Source organism: Pundamilia nyererei, unplaced genomic scaffold (assembly GCF_000239375.1).
Source record: "Pundamilia nyererei isolate P.nyererei 1_Seehausen unplaced genomic scaffold, PunNye1.0 scaffold00053, whole genome shotgun sequence".
Classification (NCBI taxonomy): domain Eukaryota; kingdom Metazoa; phylum Chordata; class Actinopteri; order Cichliformes; family Cichlidae; genus Pundamilia; species Pundamilia nyererei.
The window spans coordinates 2,211,229-2,225,574 of record NW_005187454.1 but is presented as its reverse complement, the minus strand read 5'-3'; the positions used below and the strand labels follow the sequence as shown (position 1 = coordinate 2,225,574).

The 14,346-nt window shown below is 43.0% G+C and overlaps 1 protein-coding gene across 2 annotated transcripts in view; it reads left to right on the top strand.

Annotated features, from left to right (window-relative positions):
* nr6a1a (nuclear receptor subfamily 6, group A, member 1a) overlaps positions 1–14,346 on the top strand; it is a 118,339-nt gene continuing 103,993 nt past the window's right edge. Inside the window, exon 1 of one of the 2 annotated variants that reach the window (XM_005733610.1) lies at positions 1–34. Coding sequence is in view for 1 of the 2 variants with exons in the window: in XM_005733609.1 (XP_005733666.1) it covers positions 2,733–2,799 (67 nt within the window). In the remaining variant the exon portion in view is untranslated. Of the gene's footprint in view, positions 35–2,481; positions 2,800–14,346 lie in introns of those variants that run through there. The other variant, XM_005733609.1, reaches the window with a different exon arrangement.

Below are 14,346 nucleotides of genomic sequence, written 5' to 3'. Positions count from 1 at the left end.
CTCCGCAGGATGGCAGCAGACCTTTAACTGGTGGGTAGGTCACTTTGCTCCTCCAAACAACAAAAGCGCTAGTGTTTAATTACAACAACGCGGAGTACACTCAGAGAAACGTAGCCAAGGTTAGAAAAGTGCAAACATATCTTTCTTAAATTGCAGATGCAAAGCCGGAGACACATTTGGATCAGTGAACTCAGCACACACTAGGACAGTTTATTGTGAGCGCACAGTGTCCTCAACACGTTTTGTTTTTCAATTTTCGTGTAGCTAGCTAGCTAGCAGCAGAAGCTGATTAAAGTGTGAAATAGACCCGAGAGTCCCTACCCGAAGTCTGCTCTGCACAGGCCCGTCCACCCAGCCGCCTCCTCGGTCATGCTGGTTGTCACGGTTGCTACAGAAACGCTAAACTACTGTGAACCGATTACATTAAGCTCGCACTGCAGTGACTCGTGGCCACTATGAATGTTGGCGTTTTTAATTACCAAGCTGTATGATGCTGCATTAGTGCACCTTACAGCCGAGGGCACAGTGACTTTATTGGGCGAGCCTGGACCTTCGAGGCCCGCCCGAAACCCGACGCTGACTCAGCGAATGTGAAACATCTGTCTCTGGTTACTAACCGAACAGCTGTCCGGTAACTATGATTAGCATTATCATGCTAGTTTTCGTCTTGTCGTGGTAAACGCTGGCCTTCAATTTTACCAGAGACCAGAAAAGGGCGGTTACGAAACTTCATGTCCCACAATTCCTTCAGACCAATAAGGCACGCTTGTTACGTAATATCTGTTGTGTGTTTGTGCTGCTTTCGCGTTATGTCGGAAAAACCACAATGTAAAATATTAAATAAACAAATCAGCAACAATGCTGAACAATCTAACGCTGAATAGTAATGAAAATAAAACGATTTTTCTGTTTTCAATTAGCTTTAAAATAGATTTAATAATAAAGAGATCTCACCTCATACTGTGCTTTGGTATGTGTGAGAAAACAGTGATGTTTTCATTATGAAATAAACACACTTACATAAGTAATTCATTTTGATTTGTTCAAAGGTCTAACAAAAACTGAGTTTATTTGAATTATTTATTGAGCATAGTGAATATGATTTATTTCAGTTATTTAATTATTTGCTTAGGAAAGCAACTTTTGGGGCGTATTCTATCAAATCTGTGTCAGGCTTATGTTCTGGATGTTTTTCAAATTAGTAAAATGACCAGGAAGTATCTAAGTAACTTGACAAAAGCTGGTCAAATTCTCTAAATGCCTGGAAAAGTTGATTTAGTGCTTCCTTTCTTGTGTTATTTTAGCAAGGATACACAGGACAACCCTTTACAAGAGAAGGAGATAATGCACTTGTGCCTTTTCAGTCATATGTGCTGGGTTTCCTGTCACATAAGAAACAGGATTGTAATCTTGAACAGACATTTCATTTCACTTTTGTAACTGCTAGCCAATATGTCAGTGTTTTCACAGTTTGAATTTTCATTTTTTTGTAACTCTTTCCAATAAATATTTCTGAAATACTCAGAATGTTTTTGAGACCCTAAATACAGATCGATTACAGAACTGGTTAAAAAAAGATTGAAGAAGCACATAATGTGTTAGTAACTGTGCTTGGGCAACCGGACAGATGGACCTGGAGTAACACATCAATGTTTAAGTTGAGTCAAGCCTAACTACAGACAATCCAGCAACAGTCAGTTATCAATCACTTGGTTTCTCTGAGAATTATACTTCAAGGAGTTTAATCAGACATTCCTCCTCCTATCAGACGCACATTTTGGAAGCTGGTAGGTGAAAAATTCATTTTCTTGTAGTGAAGGTTGTCAGTCATCCAGGTCATCGTAGTCAAAGGAGCTTGCAAAGAAAAGAAGTCCAGACGCTTTTCTTTGCAACCACCTTTGACCATTTTCTTGTAGGTTTTACTTTCTGAAAACTATGACTTGACCTACTCTGCTCAGTTCCAACTCCACTCCTGAACTTTACTAGGATAGCTTAGCTATTTATCTTATACTGGGCCTTAGTACAGCATCCTCTCTTAATCAAGCTGTTTATTTCCTTTCCTCCTTCCTTCTGATTGGCTGGCCCTAAAAATAAAACTTGTGGTAAGTGGGCTTCTGTTTACAGTTGGAGCTGTTTGCCTGAGATGCCCATACTAGGGAGACCTGCTATCATCATAAAGTGTCTAAATTAGAAATAAAACTGCCTGAAACTGAGTGTTTAGAGCAGTGTGAAGTCTGAGTTTTTGCTTCTCAGATCTGCACTGACTTCATCACTTGAGCATCTGAAACTACACCACTAATGTAAAGAAATAATAAATCATAGATATGAAAAAATATTGTGTCGTTATTATGTGAAAGGATTTCAGTCATAAATATAAGATGATGTGACGTTTTGCATAGAAGCCTTTGTCCAAGACCCCCATCACCACTAATTGATTTAAGAAGCTGCCGTCCACCACCCTCCTCGACATCCTCAAACGCACCATCGGTGGGGGGTGTGGATCCAGCTATTCCTTGCTGACTGGAAGCAGGGGGGTCAAAGCATGGGTCCGCGGTTCGAGTACTGAGTCAGTCAAGCTAAACACGGCGACCAAAGCAGCGCCAGCTTCACTTTAGACCGAAGCGCCAGTGCTGTCATCCTGCCCCTTCACCCCCACGCGCGTGGTTCTTTCTCCGCGGCGCGAAGGGGCGACGTCGGACTCGAGCTGACTCGGGTTCAGTCCATGCAGGAGGATGGAGATACAGAAGAGGGCGACTGGGTTCGACTACCCGGAGAGAAACGACGCCAAGCCAGTAAACGGTAGGCAAACCTGGCGTGGAACAGCCTCCTTCGCGTCCGCACACGAGCACACGTAGCCCGGCTGCTGCTGTCCCGGGCACCGCTGCTCACCTCAAAACATGAGCGCGTGGCTGTGGCTGTGTGATCAGCGCCTCATCACTGCTGCTGCACGAGCCTTTCACGTGCACCGCTGCCTTTCTGAAGCGGCGCTGATGAAAACGCGCAAGTTTAAAAAAGGAGCAGCGGGACAGCCGCGTGATTTTATTTTTATTAGACTCGGAGACGTTGGTAACGAAGTTAGCAGTGTAGCACGGATGAGTTTGTTTCACTGGTGGACATGACTTAATCGTGTGTGTGTGTGTGTGTGTGTGTGTGTGAGAGACACACAGAGATGGCGCTGGGCTCGCTGGGAACTGAGGTCGGAATGTTTTTATTTGGAGGTGGTCAGTCAGGCTCGGGAAGATCGTAAAAGGTGAACTTTTGAACTTGGAGAATGCCCCGAAGCCTTTAGTCCTTTAAGTCCTCAAAATCCGGCACTTCACAGGATGGCAAGAAGGCCATAACAGAGGATGCAGAGGTCCACCCCCCTACTGCACCGGTCCCGCTGACTTTTGTTTACAGTGGCACGGTGCTGCTGGAAAGGCTTCTTATTCAGTGTGCCTGATACTCGTTTCTAATATTCTGTGATGCTGACCAGCTCCAGGCTCACACTAAGCCCACAATGCCTTGCAGCAGACTGTCCCAGGCGCCAGTCCCATATCGTGCCCCCGTGCGGGTGGCTGAAGATTTATTGACATTTCCAAGATTAAAATTCCTTTAACCCTGTCAGCCCTGAGGACCTCAACGTGACTTATGGATATCGGGGTGGACTTTGTGTTCTGATCCACTTAATAAGTCTCATTATGAAGATTTAAGACTGTTTAAGAAGCACGTTAGATTGAAATGTCCCCCTAAGAATTTCCCTTAGATTTCTTAATTTAATAGTAAAATTAATGCATAATTTTTTTAGGCTTAGTTTCATTTTAATACTGAAATTATTTCGTGAATGTACTCACAATTATTTATTAATTTTGATTAAACATGAATAATTTAATATTTTTTAAAGTATGTTTTGTGGTGGGGACTGCTGCTTGAGTCGTTTCAGGCGTTGTCTTTGTTTCACTGAAACACATCCTCTGTGGGTTCCAGCAATAATCAACAGAATAATCAATAATGACGACAACAGCCTGAGCAGTTCTACAGATTAAATCATTTTAATTTTTCAATCGTAGCATAAAAACACGAGTAAAGAAATACACCCCAAAAAATAAAAAGTATTTCGTAAAACGTTTTGAAATCATTTTAGGCTCGTTGATAATTCTGTAAATAATGTTTTCCCTGCATATTGTTAGAATATGTCTCGTCAAAATGTTTATTTCTTCATCATGTCTTAATTCATTAATACCTGGTCTTAAAATTCAGGATATGGCAGGAATTTCTAAACGCCACACATGACTGAAGGAAACTAATAAACACTTCAAATGCACAGATAACCGATTATTCCACGTTTCTGTGGTGGTCAAACACAAAAGTTGATGATTAAAAATGAACGTTCAGCCTTCAGCTGTCGTTCACACTGTAACACCAAACTGTGAAACAAACAATACTTAATATTACCCATGAGTCAGTATCTTTAAAAAGACTGATAGCAGCTGATTCAATGGTCAGTGTTATCTTTGCAAACAAAACGGCTTATTTATCATTTCTAATTGTTTGCAGAGTAGGAAACAGTAGGTAAACAGAAATGACAAACAGGAGGAAATACATGAAAACAAAGTAACAGGCTGAGTATTTGTAACAGGATTTTACTTTGAATGGTTTTGGCCTGATGTCACTCAGCATCAGCTCGTATGTCCACACATCCCTACTTTCTCGTTTCATTTGAGATTTGATCTTGAAAGTGACCACTTTGATACTTTTTCATCAAAAGATGTTTAGCAGAGTAAATATTGTTGTTTACTTTAATGTGAGTTTATTTAGTAAAGTAATAGAAACCACTTTGAGATTTTAATCGAGTACTTCCAGCTCTTCACTGCAGTTTGTTGCTTTTCTGTGTCATATGGAACAGTAAGCAGCGCATGTGCCCCCCCACTCACCTGCCCCAACACACACACACACACACACACACACACACACACACGGGATGATAGGTTTGATGCATGGGTGAAGTAGACTGGCATGAACTGGTTGAAACAAAGTGCTTTGTCAGCCCCTGCTCTGCTGGTACATTTGTTGTGTGTGTGTTTTTCCCTTGGGGCAGAGTGAAGGGGGTAGCTGGCAGTGGGTGGGACAGGGACAGGATACAAACACCACCCCCGCCATCCCACCCCCGATTCTTGAATGAGCCAGGAGTACAGTAGAGGCGTGTGGGGGTGGAGTGGAGTGTGGGGGTGACAGGAATGTAGATGTGATCCATCATGTTGTGTTTTTTTCTTTTTTAAGAACACTTCCTCTGCTGCCACAATATCAGTGTTAGCATCAGCACACACACACACACACACACACACACACACACACACACACACGTTTTCATTCAAGTTAATCAAGAGAAGAAACAAAAATCATTGCAGCGCCTTCAGCATCATAGTGATTCTTGTCTTTCAGTCAAGCCTTTTTTGAACACACTCCCCACCAGGTGGTGTCGCGCTTGTTTTGTTGTTTAAAGAAAGGAAAAAAGATAAATGTATCAGAGAGTGATAATACAAAACCAATATCATGTATGTTTCCGTTTCTAATGAAAAGCTCATTTTCCTCTGTGGTCTCTGTGGATGACAGACTTCACTGTGCTGTAAACTGAAGCTCAGTTTTCATGAAGCAGGACAGTCATTTTCTCTGTTCGACTCGTGAAAAGCCTCGAGTGCACTTTTACTCTGTGGCTGTGAGTATTTTAACATTAGATGGTGAGCGTCCATATGGACGTCTGTTTTGTGACGTGTGGACTCGCCCATATTGACTTAACATCACAGCGCACCGTCTGCACTCCAGGCGGTGGTTTATAAAGTGTAGCAAGAATGACTGCTTGGCTGTGGGTGTCTGCAGTGGAGTGTAACCAAAGCATCAGGTCTCTCACAGGTTCAACTCTGTAAGTCTTAACAAACGAAGATGTGTTATCAGAAGATCCTGTAAGTGCTGCAATAAATGCACATCGCTGCAGCGAAAAACAAACAAATAAAGCAGGTGGCTTTATAATGTGACCCTGGTATAGATCAGCTTCATCACACAGGCCTGTGGGCAGTGAGTAGACAGATTTCTAAAATGATGGAGTAATACAAAAACCTACAAAAATGTCCTGTTGCAATTACATTACAAGTACATGTTTGGTTTTTAAAGTATATATTTGTTATTAAACATTCAGAATCTGTATTTATATTTATATATTTTTATTTTCTTTATATATCTGCAGCTGTGATCACTGTGATAGTGCCCTCAGTTGTGTCCAACGTAGAAATATCTCTAGATTTTCAGGTTTTCCTGTCTCGCTGCTGCGTCTCTCCTGATAATATGATAAGACTTTAGTAACAACATCAGGATCTGTTTGCTCTTTCATGATTGTCCCACATACTGAGAGGACATCTGGCCTGATTGGTTTAACCTTCTATTTAGATGTCAGAGGTCATTACAGCTAATCTCAATTTGATTCTTGACCCAAGACAGCGTGCGTGGAGTACAATCTGATTACATCTTCTGCAAAATGTTTAGTATAACTCAGATACTTTTTTCATCCTTACAGGGAAACATTCACCTCCCTGATTTCATGTTAAGATGAGAGAAACTTTTAAAGACAAGTTAGTCGAGTATGAGCGGTGAAAACTGAGTCCTCATCAGTTCCAGAGGTCTAAATGCTGCAGTTCCTTCATGCTGATGGTGCTGTTTCCAGGCAACACATATTGCGGGTCAGCTGGTGATGGATGGGATGAAAGACAAATAATGGGGAGATTAATTAACACCATTTCAAAGGAACTAAAAGAACATGTTGGATGGATTAATTCAATTTTTAATAATGTTCTGGTTTGTTGTTCCAAAATGTTCCCCTGCAACAAGTGAAATATTTTAGTTTGGTGCTCAATTATTTCCATTTGCTTTCAGGCCCTTAAAAAGATCTTGTCTCATAAAATCTTGATAAATATTTTTCCAGTTCCCTGTGATGTCTAAGCCTTTTCCACTTCACTATGCTATTTTCAGTTCACAAACACTTCCAGGGTTTTTTCGCCCTGAGCTCTGAATCTTCTCCTGAAGTTCTGCTTGTTGTTTTCTTCTTGTGTGTGCTGTGATGGACATGTTGGGGGAGGTGGCGGATGAGAGCTATGGGAACGGCAACCAGGGATGTTGCTCTTGAAGCATTAATGGCCCTGGTCTCTGCTGACCTCACCGTAACCCAGGAAAGTATTTACAACCTTCACTTGATCCATGAGGTATGGGGCTGGGACTGCTCTCTCACAGAAGTTTGCTGCCTTGATCCTGGCATAGGCTGAGCATCTAACAGCTGCTAATGAGCTGTGGGGGAGGATGACGAGGGAGGACATAGCATGCTGCTGTGAACCATATTTTGAGAGGGAATGTATTACAGTAAGTATAATTGGTCTGAGGCTGTTGGCAGTGCTTTTGCCAAGCTTCTGTTGTTTTTGACACGAAGCCTGGGTCAAAGGCTGTAAATGGCTTCAATTTGAGTTTGAATTTGGGTGGAAGATGAGTTTATAGGCAGCTGTAAAACACTGAACTTGGTATGCAGAGTAGGGATCCTGTAAAGCTGCAGTACTGAAGGATGCAGTTGTCTGGGAAGTTATAAAAGAGCAGCTGAGGAACTGCAATATTTCCATTTTAAAGGGGAAAAATAGGGGCTTCTGTTGCCACTCACTGCAGCTAGGTGTCACTTACTGGGATATCTGAATCAAAGATTCGCCTAAAGCAGCCGGTGACACCCTGGAAGTCTTTAGGGAAATATGGGTATTTCCTAACTGGTTGGCAGGTGTTTGCTGGAGGTTGCAAGCTGTCACTGGGTGAAACTAGTTGCAAACAGTGTGCTGCAAAAACCTTGTGTTCTCATTTCCAGCAGGTTGCTGTTTTCATCCGTAGTTCACATAGTAGATCACAACTAATAGATCACAGCTTGCTAATAAATCAGGGAGCATTAGTGAAAGTTTTTGTTTTTTTTCAGTGTACAGATTTCTAGAGAGGTCCTCACAAACTGTGGGATAAAGTTTCTGTCCAAACTAAGTAGCAGAGGCATTACAGAATTAATAAGAGGCTTTGGTAAGGTCAGCTATGAGCTATATTTACCTGACAGCAAGAAAAAGAAACATAAGGTTTTCCACATTATCCTGTTACAGGAATTCTAGGTTCCAACGCAACGGTCCATGCAGCAGGTTAGGCAGCACTGTCTTTGTCAGGAGAAGAAGAGGGAGAACGGTTTTCCCCACAAACAAAGCAGAGCTGGGTTTGGTGTCTAACAAGTCTTCAGGCATCCCACCAGAAAAATCTAAGAACCCTTCTTTACAGTTGTTTCAGGAGGAGTCTGGTTTCACAACACAGGTGCAGCACAAAATACACCTGAGGGAAAATGTTCCAGCCTCCAGAAAGTTCTGCAGAATTCCAGCTGCAGCTTGGGTAATTGAAACATCAACAAATGGTGAAGCCTAGTTATGCTAGTCCTAAAAAAGATGGATCAGGGTTCAACTTTTAGCCGTTTTCCACTAGTACCCACTGGGCTTAGCTCCGCTGACTCGACTTGACTTTTAGGTTTTTCCATTAGGTGGTAGTACCTGATACCAGGTACGTTTTTAATACCTACTCTGCCAGAATCCCAAGCCATCTGATTGGCCAGTTAGTGGTGTCACTCTTGAGTCCTGCACAAAAATTAAAACCAGCATTTTTGAAACCCAGCAAGAAGTGAAATGGCTCTCCAAAACCAACACTGTGGTCCAGCGACGGTGTGCAGTCCTGTACCAACAGTTTAGAAGCAGGTATATCATCGCCTTGATGTCCACCATTGTTGTGTGGTTTGTGTTGCATTGACATTTTGGGACGTTCAACTGAATCTGATTAGCCGAGTGGGTACTAGTGAAAAAAAATTGGAATTAGTCTTCAAGTTTGATCCCTTACCTGATACCTCGCATTGACGAACTCTTGGAAAGGGTGATGAGAAGCTGTGGCCCCAGCACCAGAGACAAGGAAGGTGACAGCCTTCAAACTCCTTTTTGGACTGTTTCAGTTCAAGTTGCAGCAACCTTTCAGCATCTCATGGACCAGGTGTTGATGGATCTGTGTGTTCTCCACCTCAGATTTGCTGGCTTCACGAGCAGTCCTAATGAATGTAATCAGACACAGAGCCAGGTGGAGTACCTTGAATATGAGGTTGGACATGGACAAGTCAAGACTTTAAGTGGAGAAAGTGGAAGTCATTCATGCATACCCAGTGCCCACAACAAAGAGGAAGGTGCTGGCTTTTGTAGAACTAGTGGGGTGGAACACCAAGTTTATTCCCTACTTTGCAGAAAGGGCAGCACCTCCCTGGGATCGAACCACCAAGTTTTTGATTAGTACCTGACCTGAGACTCCTAAACTGCAGCCACCCCGTTCTCTTCTTTTATTTTCCTAAACAGCTCAGTAGTCCCCCCATGCTGGGAGTACTGGTCATAGGTGACTGGCAGTGGAACCATAGTCGTGTGAAGCTCAGCACAGGACACTGATTGTTTCACAGTCAACAGACAAGATACACACAGAGCTCTGTGCACATCGTCAGGAAAATGCTAAACGGTGACTCGTCTCATTACTTCAGCACACATGCGTTGAGTAACTTCAAGCTGGTGGTTATGAACGGACTCAAGAATGCGTACACTGTAGTAATGGAAATATTCTGAATGCAGTAACTTCCTGCTTTGCTTGTGTGAAACATTAAAGCAGTATTCACATGCAGAACGTACATAAAATATGTAAGTTATTTCTTGTTAGATATTATTTTCACTCCTGAAATAGATGAATTTACTGCATTTTTTCTAACTTAAAAGTGAACTAATGAAGAAAAACGTCAGACTCTTTGGCAGGACATTAACTCCGCTGCTACAGAAGTTTTATTTATTCAGCACAAACTAAGAAAAGGCTGAAAAAGGCCAGTTTCCCAACTAAAACTTTTTTTTGTCATTTTAACATTAATTACGAGGACACATTATAGCCTGCACCAAATCCTGATTAATCTTGTTCCTGTTTGGTGTAAGGCCTTTCTTGAGAATACTGTAAAATGTTCTTAATGAAGAAGCAAAGTTTTAGCTTTTTCATTCCTGTTTTAAGCTCATTTATATTGCTGTTCAGCCTGTTTTTGTACCTGTAAATCAGCTAATGCCGATGGATTGGAATGGGACACATGAGCAAACTTAACAGTTGCAGGTTTTGGTTTTGTTCAGGGGTGGGGGTCGGCGTTGCAGCAGTGGTGGTGTTGAAATGTTCTGTCAGTTAACTGACAGACAACCACCGCAGCCAACTAACATGATGTTTATAGGTTTAGTTTCGTGCTGGTGTAACCGGACAATATCGCCTCATTTTTAGTGTAAAAATGTGAAAGTGCGACACATGTGGAGCATCCGTACAGTGCACACTGAACCTTGTGGCTCCATAAGCAGACTCAACTGTTTCTGCTGTTTTGTGAGATGATTATTATCAGATGGCTGCTGCAGGGCTTAGTTCGCACAGTGCTTGTACACTCACCGGCTGTATGAGGCAGTAAAACTCTAACCCCTGGTATGATGAAAGGGAAGTTGCTCCTTTGAGCATGTCAGCCTGCAGTGATGGTGCTCCCCCCCCCGCCCTCTGACCACAGCCTGACCCCCAGCGTGACTGCCGTCGGGATTACCACAGATAAACACAACGGTCACCAGCTTCACGTGGATGAATGCTCTATGAAACATTTATCCCACTGTTTCATGTCTAAAGTGGGTAATCAATTCAGTCTAATTATATATTGATGAATAATAATAAAAAATAATATCAAATGATAACATGTATTGAAATAAGTGGAAAAATACACACTGTTCAAAATAAGCAAGCCTGTTTCTGCGCGTCTGTTCTCACCTCGACTTGAATGCTGCATTCGTTGCCTCCTGTGCAGACGACCTGTTGAACAGAACCAGTCTGCTTTTTCTTCTCAGACCTTTGACATCAGATGTTCTTTTATCGGCCAGTTCTCTTAGAGATGCTTTTGTGGGGAAGATCTGACCATATCCTCTGTTTCTGAAACACTCGGACCAGCCCGTGTGGCACCAGTAACCATGCCACCTTTACTGTCACCTTTCTCCCCGATTCTGAAGTTCTTTTTGAATTTCAGCAACCCCATGTCTGTCTTTATTCTTTAAACTGGGGTCCTCTACCAGAGGCCTGGGAGCTTGAGCGTCCTGCACAGCATCTTTGCTGTTCCTGGACAGAGATCTCGGTTGTCCTCTCTGGGATCTGCTGGACCCACTCTCCGAGTTTGGGAGTCACTATCCCAAGAGCTCCTATCCCCCCTTCAGCTTACACATCTTCTCTAGCTCCTCTCTCAGCACTTTGTGTTTCTCCAACTTCTCATGTTCCCTCTTTCTGAAATTGCCATCACTTGGTAAAAGTACGTCTATTACTACAACCTTCCTCCTCTGCTTGTCTACTAATACTGTGTGGGTTTGATTAGTCATCACCGCTTTGTCCATTTGTACCTGGAGGTACTACAGGACCTTAGCTGGTCACTCTCAACCATCCAAGTGGGCACTTTGACCTCAGGACATCAAGACCATACTCAGCACAGATGTTCCTCTATGCTATGCCAGCCACTCAGCTACAGCGTTATATGTCTGCCCTGCCTGCCAGCTTCTTGCACCCTGCTGTGATGAGCTGCATTTTCTCAGGGCCATCTTTGGTCTTGCATGGTGTGGTAGACCCCAGCCTCTATCAGTCTTGTGCTTAGAGGTTTTTCCTGTGCTGCCATGATTAGTGCCTCCAGCGTGGCTGGTGCATGCCGTGCAAAGGCCTGTGCTTCTGTGGTGACTGGCGCTCTTCTTTTTCGAGTTTCAGTGGCCCGAGTTATTCACTAAACTGTTGTGGTCATCTTCCTGATGTGCTTCTGGATCTTTGTTGTTTCATTCTGGATCGTGCTTCTGACACTCACTGGTCCTTCCTGGGTTTAGCATAGAGGCTGTTGAGCTCGGAGTGAGACCCTTCATACCTGATAAAGAGCTTTCTTATGTGTTTTAAGGCAATAAGATTACAGATATACAGCAACTATGTATATTAAAAAATCTATGTCAGTACGAAAGAGCTTACATAATATCACACCTACACAAAATGCTATTATGGTCTGCTCTACACATGAAAAGTCAAACATTTGTGGAAACTCCTAAAATATCTGGATCTTAACAGATCTATAGCCTGTGCAGCGCTCTTCTAGCTCTTCTAGCTTTCAAAGCAGAGACCGTGTTATGTTAAAATGCTGCTGGTATCTTCAAACTGTGCAGTCAGGCACGGAGGAGAATCTGCTCTCCATCATTTCAGCCAAAGCATGTGCTGAGAAGTTGAGGGGCACTGGGACAGCAGCATCACACGGTCACGGAGAAGCAGCAGAGAGGACAGAGTAGATGCTCCTGTGTGCTGTGTTACACAACAAGGTCAAGGGTCATGTGTAGAGGTCAAAGGGATGACCGCCAAGCAGCCTGTGAAGGCAGCCCTTGAGTTCCTTAACAATCTGTCAAATCTAACGGAGCACTGAGCGCTCAGGCTGTCAGACTGAAAGTCAGATTACTGATTGTTTTTTGAAAGGCTGTGTTTGATTAAGCGTTGTACCTGTGGGGAGAAGTACGAGGGGCTCTTGGATCAGGTTTTTATTTAATAAACTTGGAAAAAACTGTTGAAAGCATCCTATTTATAACTCTGTCTGCCTTCACTCTTTATTTACCCGGAGTTAATAGAGGCCGCCTGGTCTTCTTTGGTAAGTTTAGTTCATTTATTTTATATTTACTGTGGAATGCAACAACGGTTTAAAGTGAAAAACACGATTCTTCAAGATTATAATGAAGTGAAAACTGATATTCAGCATCAACAAAATATCAGTAACAATCTGTGTGAAATATGAACTCTAATAACTGTGTGCAAAGTTTGTGAGCCTTGTGCTGTCAGTTTTCCATATATTGTCACTTTTATACAGAAACTGTCCAGGTGTTTTTGTGTGGTAGATACTAAAGCAGTGCTGTCCACCTGGAGACAGGGACCCACTTTGCTCCGCTCATACGGCCACAGCGTTTTAATTTTGAACTTCCTTAGGTGGCTGTAGCTGCCTTAGACTGTCCTTCGCTGCTGTTTGTGGGGGAAGTGATTGGTTGAAGCTGGGTGTCGGTGGGCAACCTGATGTCAATGAAGCCCCAAGTAGATGAGCACACGGGTCTTCCTGGAACTCCTGGTGATCCCGCTGTTTCTGCTGGTGTTTGCCACATGATTCTTGGTGAATTATGAAGCTGTTGGTAACAGAAATGTCCAGGAAATAATGGTAAACTGTAATGTGCCGCCTCCTGGTTTTCCTGTGGACTGAGTGGCTCCTCAGCATCAGGCCTGATGTGTCCACTCCTCCCATGTAGTGGTTTGCTCAAGACAAACTTTATCCTTCATCCATGTCACTTTCCTTCTGTCTTTCACTTTTTCTGTCAATTGACAGTAAAAATGGTTCTTCACACCTGCCGCTCGCTGCTCTGTGTGTAGGGCTGCCACCATTAGTCAACTAGTCACGATTACGTCGACTATCAAAATCGTCAACGACTAAGTCGACGACTTTGAAGCTTTGTAAGATCCCAAAAGACGCAGGAATAAGTAGTAGGATTTAAGAGTGTAATAAAGGACTGAAACAGAAGATGGCAGCACTGCATGTACAAGGACGCCAGCTGCCGTTAAACCCCGAAGAAGAAGCAGCTGTGTCCGGTATCGTAGCTGTGTCCAAATTCAGGAACCGCATCCTCCTGTGCCCACATTTGTAGGCCGATTACGTTACAGCTACACGACAAAGCCTGTCCAAATTCGAAGACTCCGACAAATGCGCCCTTCATTCCCCAGATTTGAAAGATGGGTCGGGTGTATACTTCGTGGTCCAAACTATCCCAGAATTCATAGCACGGCCCAGCGCAGTTGTCAACAATGGCGGCAGCTAGTTAGTTTTAATATTACTCTTATTATTCTTTCTGGGTCACAAAATAAACGTTTAACATGTTTTCAGGCGAGAATGTAGCTGTGTAAACCTCAAATATCTGCTCAGTTTATCAGGACACCACATATTTTCAAAAGCGCTCCGATGTTTTCGGAGACGTCTGTTACCCACTAGCTCGATAGCTAGCCGGGGGCTAGGCTAACTAGAGCCGTGAGAACACCGGACTCTGGCAAATCGTTTTCAAACCCACCGCCGTCTTTTCGCTACTCAGGTTAAACGTGATATATGAGTCACTTAGATAACTTAACAATGTTATTGTTTGGCTTTCTTTAGTATTTTATTTGTTCCTGAGTAAATCGGTTTGGCTGAGATTAAAGTTATAG